This window comes from Arvicanthis niloticus, chromosome 1 (genome assembly GCF_011762505.2).
Source record: "Arvicanthis niloticus isolate mArvNil1 chromosome 1, mArvNil1.pat.X, whole genome shotgun sequence".
In the NCBI taxonomy this organism is placed as follows: domain Eukaryota; kingdom Metazoa; phylum Chordata; class Mammalia; order Rodentia; family Muridae; genus Arvicanthis; species Arvicanthis niloticus.
The window spans coordinates 144,261,320-144,279,346 of NC_047658.1; the positions used below are offsets into that span (position 1 = coordinate 144,261,320).

The 18,027-nt window shown below is 43.3% G+C and overlaps 1 protein-coding gene across 3 annotated transcripts in view; it reads left to right on the forward strand.

Moving 5' to 3' along the window:
- The window catches only part of Exoc6 (exocyst complex component 6), a 146,297-nt gene that overhangs the window by 7,195 nt on the left and 121,075 nt on the right, over window positions 1–18,027 (forward strand). The window contains exon 1 of one of the 3 annotated variants that reach the window (XM_034518677.2): window positions 5,804–5,970. The exons of the other annotated variants lie outside the window; for them this stretch is intronic. Coding sequence (XP_034374568.1) covers window positions 5,870–5,970 — 101 coding nt within the window. The 5' untranslated portion in view covers window positions 5,804–5,869. Of the gene's footprint in view, window positions 1–5,803; window positions 5,971–18,027 lie in introns of those variants that run through there. 3 annotated transcript variants of the gene reach the window in all.

An 18,027-nucleotide genomic window follows, 5' to 3' on the forward strand; every position in this document is an offset into this window, starting at 1 on the left:
GACTGGCTGCATGGAAACATCTAGAAGTGGGACCACTTCATTTGTTGGAGCCTGTAGTGTTTACGTTTTGTTACAGTTCTAAAATCACTTATCTTTAAGAAGCAACTGAATAAGATCTGCACATCTTGAGAGCATAAAGATCGTGTGTCTATTAAAGGGTTCTCCACAGCAGGAAGGGGTGGGGTGGGGGTGGGGGTGGGGGCAGAAATGTACCTACCTTGGTAGAACAGGTTTTTACAGCATTAAAGGTAGCCTGGATGTAGCTGCATCACTCATGTAACAGTTATCAAGAGCATGCAAGCCCCTGCATCGGCAGCGAGTGTTGCCCTAGTGCCTGAGTTAGGAACACTGCCTAGAAGTGGAGATAGATAGCTTGATTTGCTGTTTACCTCCACAATGCGTCTCTCACGGGATGGGCACAGACCCCAAGGACAGGAAGAGACCTGTGCCTTTCTAATACTAGAACCAGAGGGCCTGCTGAAGGGGTTCGGAACCACTAGTTTAAAACAGAACCACTAGTTTAAAACATTCCATTTTCCTCCTTGGTGCTAGCAGGAAACCGATTTCACATGATTTCCACCAACCGAACTTTCAGAAATGTCAAGGCTCCAGATCTAGGAGCCCCGATGCCCACCCATGTTATTGTAGCAGTGGTTAGAAAAAGAACAATTGTGGCTTGCTTTTCAGTTTTATTTTATCAAAGAGGAAGTTAAATTGTTGTCCTATACAGTTTACTGAAAAATACCTGGTAATTTTAGTCTCCAGCGCCAATGTTGATAGAAATCTAAACTACACATTATATATAGATTATCTCTAATCCATGCACAATTTGGTGAGCTAGGAATCCTTATTGTACCTGATCCACATCTGAACAAACTGAGGCTTAGACTAGTTAAGACCTCCCTGAAGCGGAACATCTAGTAAGAGGTGTCTTGGAATTTGACCCCAAAGCAGTAAAACCTCCAGACTAGGTCACTTGCTTTCTGCATTCTCCTCCCAAAGGTTATGTTTTCTTAAGCCTGGCTATTAGTCCAGAGACAAGTGGCTAAAGTGTAAGCCAATGACTACAGGTTTTCCAAGTCAATTTGTACTCTTTGGGTTAGTTTCAAGCTGGACAGAGAATGAGTTCCTGGTCCACCAATCTTTCTGGTTTACCTTCTTGATTTATCTTTCACCTCCCTGGGGAGAGATTTGGGGTCTCTGGCAGTTAATATTCATTGCCCAAAAAACCCAGTGTGCATTTGAAATCTGCCTGTGTGCCCTACTGTCCCCATTTCCCTTCTCAGAGCAGACTGATAAAACCATTTACTTCATAGGCTCCCCGCCCCTTTTTTTGTCTTAAAATGTGCAGATAAGATAGAGGGCTGAGGATGTAGTTCAGAGGTATCGTTGCTAGACAGCTCAGGTCTGAAGCTGTAACTAGACTCTCAGGTTCATTACTGACAGGAAAAAAATGATAGCTGGATGAGGTCCTAGGTTTGCTCTCCAATGCTGAGGAAAAGTGTTAAAGACACTGGAGCTGGTCTGGGAAGAAGGCTGTGTGTGTGTGTGTGGGGGGGGGTAAAGCGTTTACTGTGCAAGCTTAAGGGTCTAAGTTCAACCCTCACCTCCAACAGATATAGAGCTGGGCCCAGTAGTGTGGCTCTATAATCTCAGTGTTCCTATTGTGATATGGGAGGTAGGGATAGGAGAAGACCTGAGTCCTCACAAGCCAGCTGACCTAGTGCATACAACAGTGAATGTAAAGAGCTATCTCAAAACAAGGCAGAAGGTGAGAACCAGCACCCCAGGTTCTCCTGCAACCTCCGCACATGTGCAGTGGCACCTATATGAACTCTCTGTCTCTGTCTCTCTTTCTGTGTCTCCCTGCCTCTCTCTGTCTCTCTCTGTCTCTCTCTCTCTCACACACACATACACACCCACAAAAGAAGGAACCAGGAGAGACCACAAATCAGTAAAAAGAAACTGGGTTTATTATAGTTTGGCCAGCCCAGGGAGAAAACAAAGCCAAAACTTCCTTCTTTCTCTCTAGCTTTCCCATGGCGGTCTTACAACTCACAGAGGAAGGGAAGCTTTGAGACAGGTTGACTGGTCCTCTCCGGGGTTGAAGGGTGGGAGGTGATGAGCTTTTCCATGGCCTCCACTTTCATCATGGAGAGTCTGTTACACTGTTAAGAGTGCTAACACTTGCCTAGCATGCTCAAGGCCCTTAATTTAATAAGAACTACCAATCAACCACCACCCAAGCAAGCAACCAAAACAAAGCCAAAGACAGAAAGGTGTAGTTACAAACACATTTAGATTTAAATGTGTAGGAAAAAAAAACCGGTTAGGTACTAACAGAACTATCAGAAAGCCACAGAGAGGAAATAACAAAAGCTGCTTTCGATGGAGAAGTGGTAACTGGACCGACTTCCCTTTGTCCTGAATTGTGTAGAAGAATGCCCAGTATTGACAGCCAGGCAGCTTCTCTGGGCAGGCGGCTGAAAGGGGCCCAGTAAGAGGCATCTTTAAGCAGTCCTGACTTCCCAAGGGAAGCACTTGGAACTGGCACTGGGCAGATGGTATGAGGACTGTGAAGAGGAGGGAAAAGGTCTTAGGAGAAGAGTACCTCGGCAGGAGACAGCTGCGAGCTGTAAGCTGGCCAGTCCGACATGCCGTTCTTACATTCATAACCCGCTTTACTCTACAGAGCCAGGCATTCTAGACTTGCTTACTTTCTGAGCTCTGTACTTTGCTGAAAAGGAACTAAATTTTTACTTCTTTGTAGGAGAGAGAAAATTTGTCCTCATTGTTTTGTGATTCAGTTTTCAGGCTTCTTTTCCCTTCTCATGAGGTGGACCCATAAGTAGGGAGTGCTAACACCAGATAGGGCTGTCTCAGGAGCTGGAGAAGCAGTCAGCAGAGGAAAGTCTAATTTATTTTTAATAAAGACCCATTTGTATGAATAGCCATGAGATTTATATCCTCTGACAGAAGTCCATAAATACTGTTTCTCACATTGAATTCTCTTGATGGATATGGGCGGAAGGGACTTGCGGTTGACTGTCTATGCTGGGCTGAGGGTTTCTCTCAAGGTAACTAAATGAAATAGCATTATGATATATTTAATGTCGACATACAAAAAGCTATTTTGAAGAAACTACTAATAATTCCATAGTTTAAGCCGTATGTTGTGGCACATGCCTTTAATCCCAGCTCTTGGGAGGTAGAAGTAGATAGGTCTCTCTCTGAGTTTGAGGCCAGCCTGATCTACAGAGTGAGTCCCAGGACAGCCAGAGCTACACAGAGAAACCCTGTCTCAAAAACAAACAAACAAACAGCAACAAAATAATAACAATAATACTTTCATAGTTTAAATTTCTAATTGTTACCAATCACAGGGTAGCTATGTTCTACCCTTTGCTTAGACCTGTTTGGACTAGTTTCTTTTCTTTTTTTTTTTTTGTTTTTTTTTGTTTTTTTTTGTTTGTTTTTCGAGACAGGGTTTCTCTGTATAGCCCTGGCTGTCCTGGAACTCACTCTGTAGACCAGGCTGGCCTCGAACTCAGAAATCCACCTGCCTCTGCCTCCCAAGTGCTGGGATTAAAGGCGTGTGCCACCACCGCCCGGCCTAGTTTCTAACTCGTTCTAAATTCTTCAGTTATTCAGAATAACTTCAGTGTTCTTTGGTTAAAAAAAAAATCCCTCTGTTTTCTCTGCTATGTTTAGAATCCTATGAGGAACTATCATAGTTGCAAATTTAAAAGAAGAGTTATCTGAACTCAAGGACCTTAACACATGGGACAATACTGTCAGTCGGAGGAGATACACACATTTTTTAAAAAATCATTTATATTCTGAAAGCACATGGAAGTGGGGTTTCCCAGAGAAGGCTGGATTTTCTCGTACCAACGAGACTGTGGAAGAGGGCTGAGGCACCTATGCTTCACTTTGACTTGTAATGGGATTGGTTCTTGGTGGAACCCACAGTGTGATGTCGTGGATTCTCTGGCTCTCCAAGCTAGCAGGTGCTGAAGTTTCTGGGACTCAGGTGTGCAAAGTAAATATAACTTGGCTGGAGGATGGCTTAGCTGTTAAGAGCACCTGCTGCTCTAGCAAAGGACCTGGATTTGGTTCTTAGCACTTAAATGGCGGGTGATAACTGTCTGTAATTCCAGTTGCGGTTATCCTCTTCTGGCCTCAGTGAACTCTGTATGTTGTATCCATACAGGCAAAACACTAGTAACTATAAAATAAACAAATATTTATTTAAAAACGGGCTGGACATGACAGTTCATACATATAATCCCAGCATGTGTGAGGTAGAGGCAGTCTGACATCTGAGAGTTCAAGGCTAGCCTGATCTATGTAGTGAGTTCTGGGCTACCAGAGCCACACAGTGAGAAAGCCACAGGCAAAGAATATGATAGCATTTAGCATCTGGCAAAGCAAAGGAACAAATTCTTTTGTAGAGTCTGGAGAGAAATGCAGTTGTGCTTCCATGTTGACTATAGATAGCTCAGTGAGTATTCTAAGAGATTACACTTGAGTCTTTTTATGCTCTGGCATTTTCGGGAGTTTGTTACAGAAATAATGGAAATTAACATAATAGAGGGTAGCAGTACAGGGTAGATACCCCAGTTATTAGCAGTTGCAGCTGGGGAAATTGAGATAGAAAAGTATTAAGTTTAGCCTAGTGTCACACACCTGTGACATGGCATCTGTCAAGGAGTGTAGTTTGGGACACTTGTCTTCAGGGGCCATGTTCTTAACTGTTTCTCAATATCATCTCCCAGGATTTCTTATGGGGAGGATGATGAAGAGGATGATAAAGAGGAGAAAGAGGGAGAGGAGGAAGAGGAGGGGAAAAGCTGGTAGGAGAGGCCCGGGGAAGAGAGTGAGTCTGGCAGCTGGCTAGTGTAAAGCCTGCCTGACTCACAAGAAAGCTGATAGCTTCTGGATTAATGGACAGCAGAAAATTAGTTGTCCCTCGGGCTAGGTTTGAACTCTTTTCTGACTAATCTTCCATCAGTGCTTTGATCATGACAAACTGGTTAACACGGTGTTCTAGATACAGGTTGTTAAGCAAGACTCTTTTTCTACACGTGTGCCTTTGCTCAAGCCACCTGCCATGTCCTTCTACCTCTCTCTCTTACCCACTCGTTTCCCCCAGAGTTTTATTCCCACCCCAGCCCAGCTACCACTCTTTGGGAGCGCTTGGGTTCAAGAGCTTCAGCACGAAATCCAACATGACCCTGGGGTTTTTTTTTTTTTTTTTTTTTTTTTTTTTTGTATGTTGCCAGCAAGTGCCTTAGTCTCGTTCTCATTCCCCTCCAGGTGTTTAATAGTTTATGTTCAATCTGACTAACCTCGGTGAACTTGCAGGCGGCAGGGGAGAAGACCTCTTCAGAGCAGTCGTGGTATAGAATTTTTGTTTGTTCTTAAAATAAATCTTTTTTTTCCCCCTTAAAATAAATCTTAACGACACACTCAGGTTTGATTTTCGTGAGAGCATTTGCCTTTCTCTGACGTCCCACTATTTAAAGCCCATCAGGTGCTCCGGTAGCTTCTATTACTGAGTGCATGTGACTTGAGGGTCACCTCCGTCATTGTTAGGGTACCTGCGGCGAGCAGCTGCACACATTAGCTGCACTAACGTGTCACTAGATAACTAGGGGCGGGTCGCGAGGAAAGATGGAGGTGGTGGTTGCTCCCCCTCCCCCCTTCAGGGTCAGCGTTACTTCCCCGGGGCGGCTCCACCCACTGCGCCCCACCCCGCCAAGCCCCGCCCCTCCCCGCCCCGCCGCGCCGCGCTTGCGCCACCTGCCGCTCGCTCCTGTGGTCTGCGCGGCGCCGTGCCCGGCCGGCGCCTCCGCTTCCAGCCAAGATGGCGGAGAGCTTCGAGTCTCTGGGCACGGTCCCGGAGCACGAGCGGATCCTGCAGGAGATCGAAAGCACCGACACCGCCTGCGTAGGGCCCACCCTCCGGTAAAGTTCTCACATGCCCGGGCTTTCGGGCCACCCTGACCAGGGACTCCTTAGGAGCCGGGCGGGGCGTCCGCTGCCGGGTGCGCGCGCGTCGGCCCGACAGGTGGTGCGCGCGGGGGCGGGCGCTCGTGGGCTGCGGGACCCGGAGGGCCGGGGCACCTGTCACCGCGCCTGTGGGTGTGGCTGCCAGGGTGTCTCTGACCCGGGGAGCCGCCCCAGCCTAGGGCCTTGATGCTCCGAGGCCCTGACCCCTCGGCGGAGGCTGTCTGCTCTGTGTTGGGGACGAAGGTCACCTGCAGGTGGCCAGAGTGACTGATCCCGGTGCCAAGTTGCGCGCTGATGGAAACCCCGGCGGCGGCGCACTGACTGCTCCGGGCGTGGGAGAATTGAAATTGAGCGGGAGACGCCAGCACCCTTCTCCCCCGCTGCAGCACCCTTATCCCCGGGCGAGACGCGAGCGTGGGCTGACAGCTCGGGTTCATGCTGGGGTGACGATACTCTTGGGACAGGAAGCCTTTACTTATTGACAAACGTTTTGTTAATTTTGTATTAAAATTTCAGCTTATTTTAAATGGATCCAAACCCATTCTCTTTAGGAGTAGTACCAAGTAATGAATAATAGTCCATATCAGACGGACTATTTGCTGCTCCCACAGACTGGTGCTAATACAGAGCCATTAACCATTAACTTAGACACTTCAAAGATTACGATTTCATCCTTCACAATTAGGATGAATGAACTTGTGGTTTATTAAGGGAGTTTGAGATGGATTGTGCTTTGTCAGTAGTCTTTTATTTGGATACATTTCCTGGAAATGAAACTCTGTTTTCTCAACGTAAATGTAGATAAAACGAAGTCAGTTCAACTTGTAAATTCACTTTACCCCAGAGAGCCATATTATCTGGTGTGTTTCTTGTTTCTTTCCCACAGACCTGCCACTGATGACTGCAAAAATCATTTAACCCCCTTGGCCTTGTTTTTGTATTTGTAGAACACGGTGGGAGGGCGTTTAGAACATGAAAGACCTTGCCTATTTATTTTTTACCTCTAAGCACTTAATAGGCAGGTTATATGGTTTTTATTACAGAGAGTCCTGCTATGATATGGAAAGGCCTCCTTAGTATCTTTTAATTTTCTTTTTCTTTCTTTTGTTTTTGATTTCAAGACAGGGTTTTCCTGTGTAGCCCTGGCTGTCCTGGAACTCACTTTGTAGACCAGGCTGTCCTCAAATTCAGAGGTTCACCTGCCTCTGCCTTCCAAGTGCTGGGATTAAAGGTGTGCAACCACCAATGCCTGGCTCCTTTTGTTAATTTTCTTACATGAGTCTTTTCATCAGATTTTACATATGCAGTAGTAAAAATAGGAATCATACTCAAAGAAAACTTTGTAACATCTAGATTCCACTGAAGGACCTCTCCAGTCTCATAGGACAGCCATTCCTCTACGTGTTCATGAAGCAGTTTATTTGCAATTTGGTACTGCATTAATTTGCCAGGGGTCAGGAAATGCACTTTTGTCTTTGGTAGCTGCCCAGCCAATGAAGGTAGACTAGAAAATAGTCCTCATCTTGGTGCATTACTCCTGGTCTTCAGGAGGCCAGAAATTAAGTCCCTTTGTTCAACCTTAGAAATGACACACATCAGGACTGGCCGTCACCCAGGAGGACTGGCATGAAGTAGAGGTCAGCATTTTAAAAATAATTGAGACTATTTCACTAAATTGCCTTGGCTGTCCTGGAACTCACCATGTAGATAAGGCTGGCCTTGAACTCATCAAGATCTACCTGCCTCTGCCACAGCTTGTTGAGATTAAAGGTCTGTGCTACCACTGTGGTCAAGTTTTAAATTATATATTAATCTAGTTTAAGTAGAAGGGCTTTTAGTTTAGTTTGTTTGTTTTGTTTTGCTTTTTGGGACAGAGTAACTGTGTACGTAGCCTGGCTGTATTTAGCTTGCTAAATGACCAGGCTGGTCCTGAATTTGTAGTATTTTTCTGCGTGTTTCCCGACTGCTGGGATTACAGGCTTGTATCACCATGCCTATCCTAGAGGGAATTTAACATTAAAATATTGGTTGAGTGTGGTGGGCTAACCTTAACCCTTGGGGATCTGATACTCTTACCTCAAACAGAAGGTTAGTGTGTCGTCCTCTTCTTTGCCACATTGACCTTCTTAGGATGGTTGGGTGAGGTATCCAAACATCCTGACATCCACTAGAGAATAATCTAGTGACTGTGCAGGTGCATAGAATGTAGGGTATTGGATATCAGTGTTGCTTTAGATTGGTTTTCTTGTGTAAGAACTAGATTATAGGCAGGGTTGTGATTCCTGCTGTAGCCTTCCTCTGTTCACTTCAGCAATGTGGGTACACCTCACCTCGTGATCTGAGCAGGGTCTAACAGAACGAAAGAGCAGAGGAAAGAGGTGTTCTCTCTCTCTCTCTCTCTCTCTCTCTCTCTCTCTCTCTTTCTTTTCCCCCTCTCTCTTTCTCTCTCTCTTATTTTTATTTTGTGGGTATGAGTATTTTCCTGCATGTGTGTCTGCACTATTTGTGAGCCTGGTGCTGAGGATGTCAGATCTCTGGGAGCTGGTATTACAGACTCCATGCTGCAAGGCACCACGTGGGTACTGGGAATTGAACCTGGGTCTTCTAGAAGAGCAGCCAGTGCTCTTAACCACTGAGCCCCTTCTCCAGCTCTGAAGTTCTCTCATTGTGTGCTGGAACATGGATCTTCACTCTGAGACTTATGTGGGAGCCCCTGTGGTTTCCCAGATTTCTGATTTCCACAGAGTTGTATTCCTGGTTCTGGTTCTCCAGCTTGTACAGAGTCCGTCATGGCAGCGCTTACCTTCCAGAATAGAACAACCTAATTCTACACTAAATTTTTTTATTTGTTTCATTTCATCTTATTTCCCTCCTCCTCTTCCCCTCCCTCCCTCCCTCTCCCATTCCCTTTCTTTTTTTTTTTTTTTCTTTGAAGATGGGGTCTCACTGTATTACCGAGAATGAGCTCCAACTTCTTGGACTCAAGTAATTCTGTCTCAGCCTCCTGAATGCTGGGATTATGGTGTGTGTTGTCATGTTCTAGCATGGCTTTAATTTTTTCAAATTTAAATGTATGTGTGTATGGTATGCTCCCTCACTGTGTGTGTGTGTGAGTGTGTGTGTGAGTGTGTATGCACTATGTCCCCTCAATGTGTGTGTGTATGCACTATGCCCTCTTACTGTGTGTGTGTGTGTGTATGCACTATGCCCTCTTACTATGTGTGTGTGTATGTGTTTGCACTATGCCCCTTCACTGTGTGTGAGTGTGTGTGTGTATGTATGCACTATGCCCCCTCACTGTGTGTGTGTATGCCCTATGCCCCCTCACTGTGTGTGTGTATGCCCTATGCCCCCTCACTGTATGTGTGTGTATATGCATTATGCTCCCTCACTATATGTGTGTGTATGCACTATGCTCTCTTACTGTGTGTGTTTGTGGTGTGTGTATATGCACTATGCCCCCTCACTGTGTGTGTGTTTATGGTGTGTGTATATGCACTATGCCCCCTCACTCTGTGTGTGTGTGTGTGTGTATGTGTGTGTGTGTATGCACATGCACGGGTACATGCTAATGGTGAGTGTGTGGAAGTCACAGAATTTTCTGCATTCCACTTTTATTAGGATTCCAGAGATTGGACTCAGGCTGTCAGGCTTGTACAGCAAGTACTTTTACCTACTGAGCCATCCTGCTGGCCCTCATTTTAGTTTTTAATGCAGTGATATTGATAAATGTAATCCACAAAAGCAAAAGCTTTTAGGACTTTTTGATAAGTTTTTAAAGTGTGAAAGAGAACAAAATAATTGAGAATTTTTAACTTTCTTTTCATGCCCCCCTCCCTTTGCTTCACACTTCCTATGTAGCCCAGGCTAGCCAGGAATTCACTATAGTTTTCTTCCATCAGCTTTCTGAGTGCTGAGATTCCACAGATTGGCCACCAACTCTAGAAAAAAAAAAACCACTTTAAAAACACAGTTGTGGGGCTGGTGAGATGGCTCAGCGGTTAAGAGCACTGACTGCTCTTCCAGAGGTCATGAGTTCAAATCCCAGCAACCACAGGGTGGCTCACAACCATCCGTAATGAGAGGGTATCTGAAGACAGCTACAGTGTACTTACATATTATATATATATATATATATATATATATATATATATATATATAGATATATATATAAAGGGAGGGAATCTCTCCAGTTGTAGGCATTAAAAAAACAAAACACAGTTGTGTTCTCTGTCACTGTTTTTCCTAGTATGATTTTAACTACTGGTTATAATTTCAACTTTTAGCCAATGAATACATTTCACTTGGAAACTACTGGGGCAGTGCTACAGTCAGACCGGTAAAGCTCATGTGCACACAACCATCTGTAGTTAGAAGCGTCTTTTGCGCACATTCATAAAATAGAGCAAACTGAAAGGGAGTCACTTTCAGTAACTGTCAAATACAGCCTCTGCAGACATACAGAAAGGAGAAACAAAAGCATTTCATTCAGTTGTGTTTGATAGTCAGTCTCTTCATATTCTGTTGTACTTAGCCATCAGATGATTAAATGATTATTCATTAAATATCTAGGTTTTAAACTTACCTGAACTCTGGTAATTATTTTTAGACATGTTAAAAAGTGTCAGAGTAATGATTCAGTTTATTTGAGTACAAGTTCACTGTCTTAGTGAGGGTTTTACTGCTGTGAACACACATCATGACCAAGACAACTCTTATAAGGACAACATTTAATTGAGACTGGCTTACAGGTTCAGAGGTTCAGTCCATTATCATCAAGGTGGGAACATGGCAGCATCCAGACAGGTGTAGTGCAGGCAGAGTTGAGAGTTTTACATCTTCATCTGAAGGCTGCTAACAGAACACTGACTTCTAGGCAGCTAGGGTGAGGGTTTTAAAGCCCACACTCACAGTGACACACTTACTCCAAAGGCCACACCTACTCCAACAAGGCCACACCTACTCCAACAGGGCCACCTCCAAATAGTGCCACTCCTTGAACCAAGCATATTCAAACCACCCCATTTGCCTTTCTATAATCTTAAATATTATTGGAATAATGCTGACATATTGGTCAGAAAGTATATCCTTAGAAAAATCTTAGTTGGATAAAATGATCAAAACTAAGAAATAGCCAATTTTATAAATTAATTATCAAATTAGTGTTGTTTGCCAAAGCTCTACAGTCATGTAACCTTGAGCATTTAAATATTTCAGAGTTAAGTTTTGTAGGAAGGTTTTTTTTTTTCAACTAGCACATTTAATGTAGTGAAAGTCTAATTTCCTTATTTTAATGGGATTTTGAAATGTCCATTAAGTTACTTACTTTTTCTTTCTTCGAGACAGTTGTAATTCAGGCTAGTTCTGAACTTCTTCTATAACACCTCCTGCCTCAGCCTTCTGAGTGCTGGGACTAACGGTGTGTACTCCTGTGCTTGGCTTTCCATTGGTTTTAATGCTTAGTTATACCAGTGTGCCAGCTGCAACTGTGTCCCTTTAAATCCAGACCTCATAATATAAATTATCAGTGCTCCCTAAAGATAAGTCATTTTACAGATAGAATGATAGGTAAAACCTTTCTGATTATAAGTTTGTTTTAGTAACTTCAGTCAAGAGACACAAGAGTCACAGAGAGAGAAAAGCTTACGGGTCCAAGATTTAAAGAGATAGATTGGCTCAGGAGAGTGCTTGCCGTATGAGCGTGGGGACTTAAGGTTAGATTGCATAGTTGTTGGACTTGAAATAAGTCAGAGAACAGTTAAAGAAGACACGGGATGTGGACCTCTGGCATGCACACAGGTGCATGCGCACTGGCACAAGGTCAACAAGGTACTTATTACTGCCTCCCTCCTCACAACATACACATGGAGCAAACAAAACAAAAACAGCCTACTGATCCAGACACCAGACCTAGGCCCTTGGTGGATAAAAAGGTCTTTAACCACATTCCTGGAAAACGTGGTTCCTAGAAACGACTTGATTGTTCTCTCTTTTAATTAGAATTAGCGAATCCATTTTCTTCACTTCTTTTACCCCCTGCGTCTCCAGACTCCACTGAGAAAGTGATTTTCAAGTCTGTTCCCCACGTGTCTTATTCTTGACCAAGAATCTTTTCTGTTTCTCAGTTGGTGCTTGGTCTTGTTACTGGTTCCATAATTTTGAGAGGGGGAAAGGCCCCAGTTTGATGGAAATAAAACAAAAACGAACAAACCTGGCAGCACTTTCAGAGCTTTCCAGAAACTTCTGCACCAGGTGTGTATTCATTCCCTCTTGTGGAGCAGGCCTCAGGTCAAGCAGGGGATCCTCCATAACACTGTGCCAGTTTCGCACCATTAGGAACCACTTGCCTCGCAGGGTGCCATTGTAGTTTGTAGGATTCATATCTAGTAGAGACTATTGGTGTCTTATCCTCCTTATTTGTATAGCGTCTTCTGGTACTGTGAAAGCCACCTGTCAGAAGCTTCCAGCTCGGTTCTAGCTTGTAATCTATATAGCTTGCACCCAAGGTGTCTTCAGCAGCAAGGTCTTGTTGTCTAGTTCTGGTAGGTAATCAAGAGACATGGAAAGAAGCCTGTGTTATTCTTGAGGGCCTCTGGGACCTCCCTGACTATACAAAGAGGGACCCCATTATCTAATACTGGAGTTTCTGTTCGATGAACAGTGGCTTCTAGGAACAGTGTTATCTAGAGTCATGCAGGTTATCTTTCTCTTGAACTAATTTTTTTAAACTTAGTTTTTAAAAATTGTCTTACAAAATAGTGGATTCCATGTGGTTTTTTCATATGTCTTTCAGTTCACCTCACCTTCTCTTGCTGCTCTCCCTTTTCCTCTGTCTCCCAGCCCCCACTTCTGGTTGAACTTGTCTACCCTCAGTGTTCCCTCTTTCTGTTTTCAAGTTGCCAGTGTTCTACTGTTCACATCCCCTGCTCCCTGACACACAAAGCAGACTCTAGATTTTTTTTTTTTTTAGCTTCTACAGGCACCCCAAGTTAAATACATAATACTAAAGATTCAAAGTCAGGACCCATTAATCAGAGAGATCTGTGGGTTTGTTCTCTTGGCCTGGGTTACCTTGCTTAGTATAAATTTTCTGGGGAATTTCACTACTGTGGTTAGCTAAATTGTCATGACACCAAACTGCAGTGTAAATATACTCATAGACAAATGCTACTCTCATCCTTCATCAGAGAAGCTTCTTTTTATAGTGACTGGTAAGTGTTCGAGATGCTTTGACAGTTCAGTGCTCAGCTCTTAATAGGGCACATATACTACCTGTTATAAAGCTCAGGCAGCATCGTGGAAGATGGGATGGAAAGAATGTCAGAGCCTGTAGATAGGGATATAGATGGGAGATACCGAGGGCAAGTCACAGCTATTGCAAGCGTGATCTTACAGCAGCTGCAGTTGCCTGAACTGGGCTTTACAAGGTTGGACCTGTCAATAGCCTGTCATGGACAGGGGAGGGGCTAAAGGATTCTACCCTTTCCTGCTGAACTGTTGGCTACTGATAGATTCTGAGAGAAAGACAATTACTGCTTCCTGTTGTGTACCAAGTGGGCAGCCCACCAGGCTTTAGTGGACAGTTCCAAACCTGTGGCCATGGAGACAGTACTGGGTAAAGTCCAAGGGTCACAAAACAAAACAGAAAGGCATGGATGTGGGAAAGGGAGTTGTAAGGAGGAGGGGTAATAACAGGAAATAGGAATGTGTTATATATGTAGATGAAATCATCAAATAACAAATGTAATAAATATCAAAAAGAAACCATAAACAAACAAACCAAAAACTTCAGTGCCATTCGTTGGGAACATTTTTCCCCATTTTATTGTTTTCCTGTAGTTACTCTTTTTTTCCTCATGCAAAAGTTTTATTTTTTAGAAATAAACTATTTAAATACAACTAATTTTTTAAAAAATCCTTTTTGCTTTTGGATTTTGTCATAGTAGAGAAGCCTGTGCTCGTGTAAGGGAGTTTGGCCTGGTTTTCTTTAGCTTCTTACACGGTTTTATTTTTACATTCACATCTGATTCTTCCTGAGATACAAGAATGACTCTAGTTTTATCCTCTATCTATAGCAATCCAGATGTCTTAATGCTAATTATTAAGAGTAGATCTGTTTTCCACATTGACTCCGGATATTGCTGTTATCAGGTATTTAATTTTTGTACACAGCAGAACTGAATCTGGTTTCTCTATTCTGTTAATGTTTCATGTCTGCTCTCATGTTGTAACAGGACCCTTTTAGTTATGGAGGCTTTGGTGTGTGTTCTGTTTGATTGGGCTATCTCTACCTTGTTACTCATTGTTCTTTGTTCTAGCTGGTCGGGCTATCTCAGCTTTGTTACTCTTTTTTAAAAGGAGTTACCTGTTAATTCTTCTAGTTCATTCTTCAAGTGAACTTTGTGATCAATTTATCTAGCTCCTAAAATCTTGAAAATATGTCTTTAAGATTGAACTAAATTTATAGATTTGTTAGGGAGAACATATATCTTGGCAATTTTAAGACTGTCTATCCAAGAACATACTATGATTTAAAAGTTTTCCATAAATAAATTGTAGACCTCTTAACATTTAGTGTAGTTGTGTGCCTTGTAGAGACATTTTGATCCATGACAGACATCATACATGATGATGGTCCCATAGATTGTAGTGGAGTTGGCAGTTTTTCATTAATGATGTCATAGCACAATGCATCCATCTCATATTTGTGATGAGGCTGTGGTAAAGAAATCTACTATGTTGCTGGTCATATAAAAGTAAAGCTTGTACAATTGTATATTTTATAAGTGGTCATTAATGGTTTATTATTTATACTTTTGAAATTTATTTTATTTTTTAAAAGAGATTTGTTTATTACTTATGTGTATGTGTTTGTGCCTGCCTGCGTTTGGTGTACCACATGAATTGCAGGTACCTGCAGAAGCCAGAAGAGGGTGTTGGATACCTAGGAACTGGAGTTATAAAGTGCCATGTGGGTGCTGGGAACTGAACCTGGGTCCTCTGGATGAGCAATAAACTCTCAGAACCTATGAGCCACCCCTCTAGCTCCCATATCACCATTTTAGATCCTGCCTTTTCTATTTAAAGTTAGCTGTAAGATAGCTCTAGGTTCTTTAGGGGATGATGGCATTATTGTCACAGAAGATGACAGCTCTGTGCATATTATTGCCCCCAAAGACTTTTCAGTGTGACAGGATGTGGAGGTGCAAAACAATGATATTGATGATTATAGGTCATGTGTGTGGCTTTTCTTTTTGTGTATGATAATGGGTATTGACTCATGGTCTCCTGCTTGTTAAAGCATGTGGTCTACCATTGAGTTTTGTCCCCAGCTCCGTGTCTTAGTGTCCAGCAAAAAAGTAAAGGAAGAAATAAAAAAAATAGTGTATATTATATAGCTAGATGTATAGTAAGCTATGCCACTTGGTTTGGTGTAAATAAACTCTGCTGTGTTCTTAACCTCAATGACAAACTTGTCAAATGATGCATTTCTTAGAACATAATCTATGAATTGGGAATATAACTCAATGATAGATGTTTGCTTAATATGCACTGAAGCCCCAGGTTTGATCTGTACCACTAAAAAGAAAACAAACAAGCAATGGAGACAAAGAGAGATGAAGAGCATAGTCCCACCATTAAGGAGCATTGTGACTGTATTTGATTTTTATTTTAATTGACTCTTTTCTTATGTTTTGAGACTGGTTCTACACATACACAAACAAGCATATATTGAGATGGTTCAGCTTATTTCCTGAAGGCTTTTTTCCTGGGGTGGTTCTATTGGAGAATAGTGAAACCTTTAGGAGGTGGGGTGAATTAGTCAGAGTTCCCTAGAGAAGCAGAACGTAAAGACTGAATACATTTGTGTGTGTATACGCATGTGTATATTGTCTTGGTTAGGGTTTTACTCCTGTGAACAGACACCATGACCAAGGCAAGTCTTATAAAAGACAACATTTAATTGGGGCTGGCTTACAGGTTCAGAGGTTCAGTCTAGTATCTTCAAGGTGGGGACATGGCATCATCCAGGCAGGCATGGTGCAGGCAGAGCTGAGAGTTCTACATCTTCATCTGAAGGCTGCTAGCAGAATACTGACTTCCAGGCAGCTAGGGTGAGGGTTTTAAAGCCCACACCCATAGTGACATACCTATTCCAACAGGGCCACATCTTATAATAGTGCCACTCCCTGGGCCGAGTATATACAAACCATTGTGTGTGTGTGTGTGTGTGTGTGTGTGTGTGTGTGTGTAAATAAAGGGGGTTTATTAGAATGGCTTATAGGTTGTGGTCCTGCTAGTCCAACAATGGTTGTCTACCAGTCAGTGGAAGGTCCAAGAATCCAGTGGCTTATTTAGTCCACAAGGTTGTATGTCTCAGCTGGTTTTCAGTATATTTGGGAATTCCAAAAAAGTAGGCTCTAATGCCAGTGAAGGAATGGACTTGCTATCCTGAACAAGCAAGTAAGGAGACAGCAAGCTTCCCTCTCCCATGCCCTTATACAGGTTAGCAGCAGAAGGTGTGACCCAGATGGAAGGTGGATCTTCCCACCTCGGAGATCTGGATCTTCCCACTTCAAATGATTTAATTAAGAAAAAAAATCCCCCACATGTGTGCCTAGCCATTTAGGTTTCTGTTAATTCTGGATATATAGTCAAATTGACAACCAATAATGGCCCTCACATGGGGTGTAGTGGGAGGTACTTGGGTCACTGGGGACATGCCCTAGAAGGGTGCTGGGGGACCCGACCTCTTCCTCTTTTGCTTTCTGGCTGATGAGGAGAGCAGATTTGCTCTGCCTGCTCTGCCATGTTTTCCACCAGTGTTCTGTCTTGTCACAAGCCCAAAGCAGTGATCTCCCATACTGAGCCAGAATAAGCCCTTCTTTAATTATTTCAGGTATTTCTTTATAGTGACAAGTAAGTAACACACACATGCACACACACCCATACACACTCTCACACACCTCTACAAACACTGGTGATACTTGTGCTTCTGGCCCCTCTCACTACTCAGCACTGGAGATTTAACTCAGGGCCTTGTGCAAAATAGGCAGACTGTCACTAAGCTACATCCTCAGCCCTGGATGCCAAAGTTTTGACCACTTATTTAAAGTTACATCATTTGCAGTTAAATTGTTAAGTTTCCTCTTTAATTCTGTCGGGCTTTGTGAAGTGTCTTTGTGGTCCTGTGATAAAATATAAGCAAAAGCAACTTAAGAAAGAAAGGTTTTATTTTAATGTATGGTTCCAGAGGGATAGAGAGACCTCTTGGCAGGTAAGGCCCACGTGGTTTGACTGTAAGAGCAGGAAGCTGGGTGATCACTGTTTACCCACTTACTACACATACACACACACACACACACACACACACACACACACACACACACACACACGGCTATAACCCCAAGCCCACCCCAGTGATATACTTCCTTCAGCAAGGTTGTACCTCCTAAAAGTTCCATAGCCACCCTAACATTAGCACCATCAATGGTGTGTGTGTGTGTGTGTGTGTGTGTGTGTGTGTGTGTGTGTGTGTGGTGGTGTGGTCGCCAGTGTTAGAAACAATGAATTGGAGGAAGAATTGGTTTTGGCTCATGGTTTACAGGATGTTAGGTCGTTATGACAAGGGATACAAGGTAGAGCCTCTCACTCCAATGCAGTAGAATGTGTAAAGGCTCCTTGCATCCTGCAGGGCCAGAAAGTGAGGTGGGGACCAGGAGTCATCGCCAGAGACCCACCGCTGTGACCTACTAGGTCTCACTTCAATTAAAAACCACATTTATTTATTATTATTGTTTATGCGGGAGGTGGTACATGTGTTACAGCATCTGTGTAGAGGTCAGAGGACAATTGTGTGTCGTTGGCTCTCCTCCTAACCTTCATGTGGGCTCCAGGGATGGAAGCCAGGTTGACAAGCTTGTGCAGCAAGTGCCTTACCCACTGAGCCTTTTCACCAGTCCTAGGCTCCACCCCTAAGAGGTTCCACCAGCTGGGGAATACATGTTCACA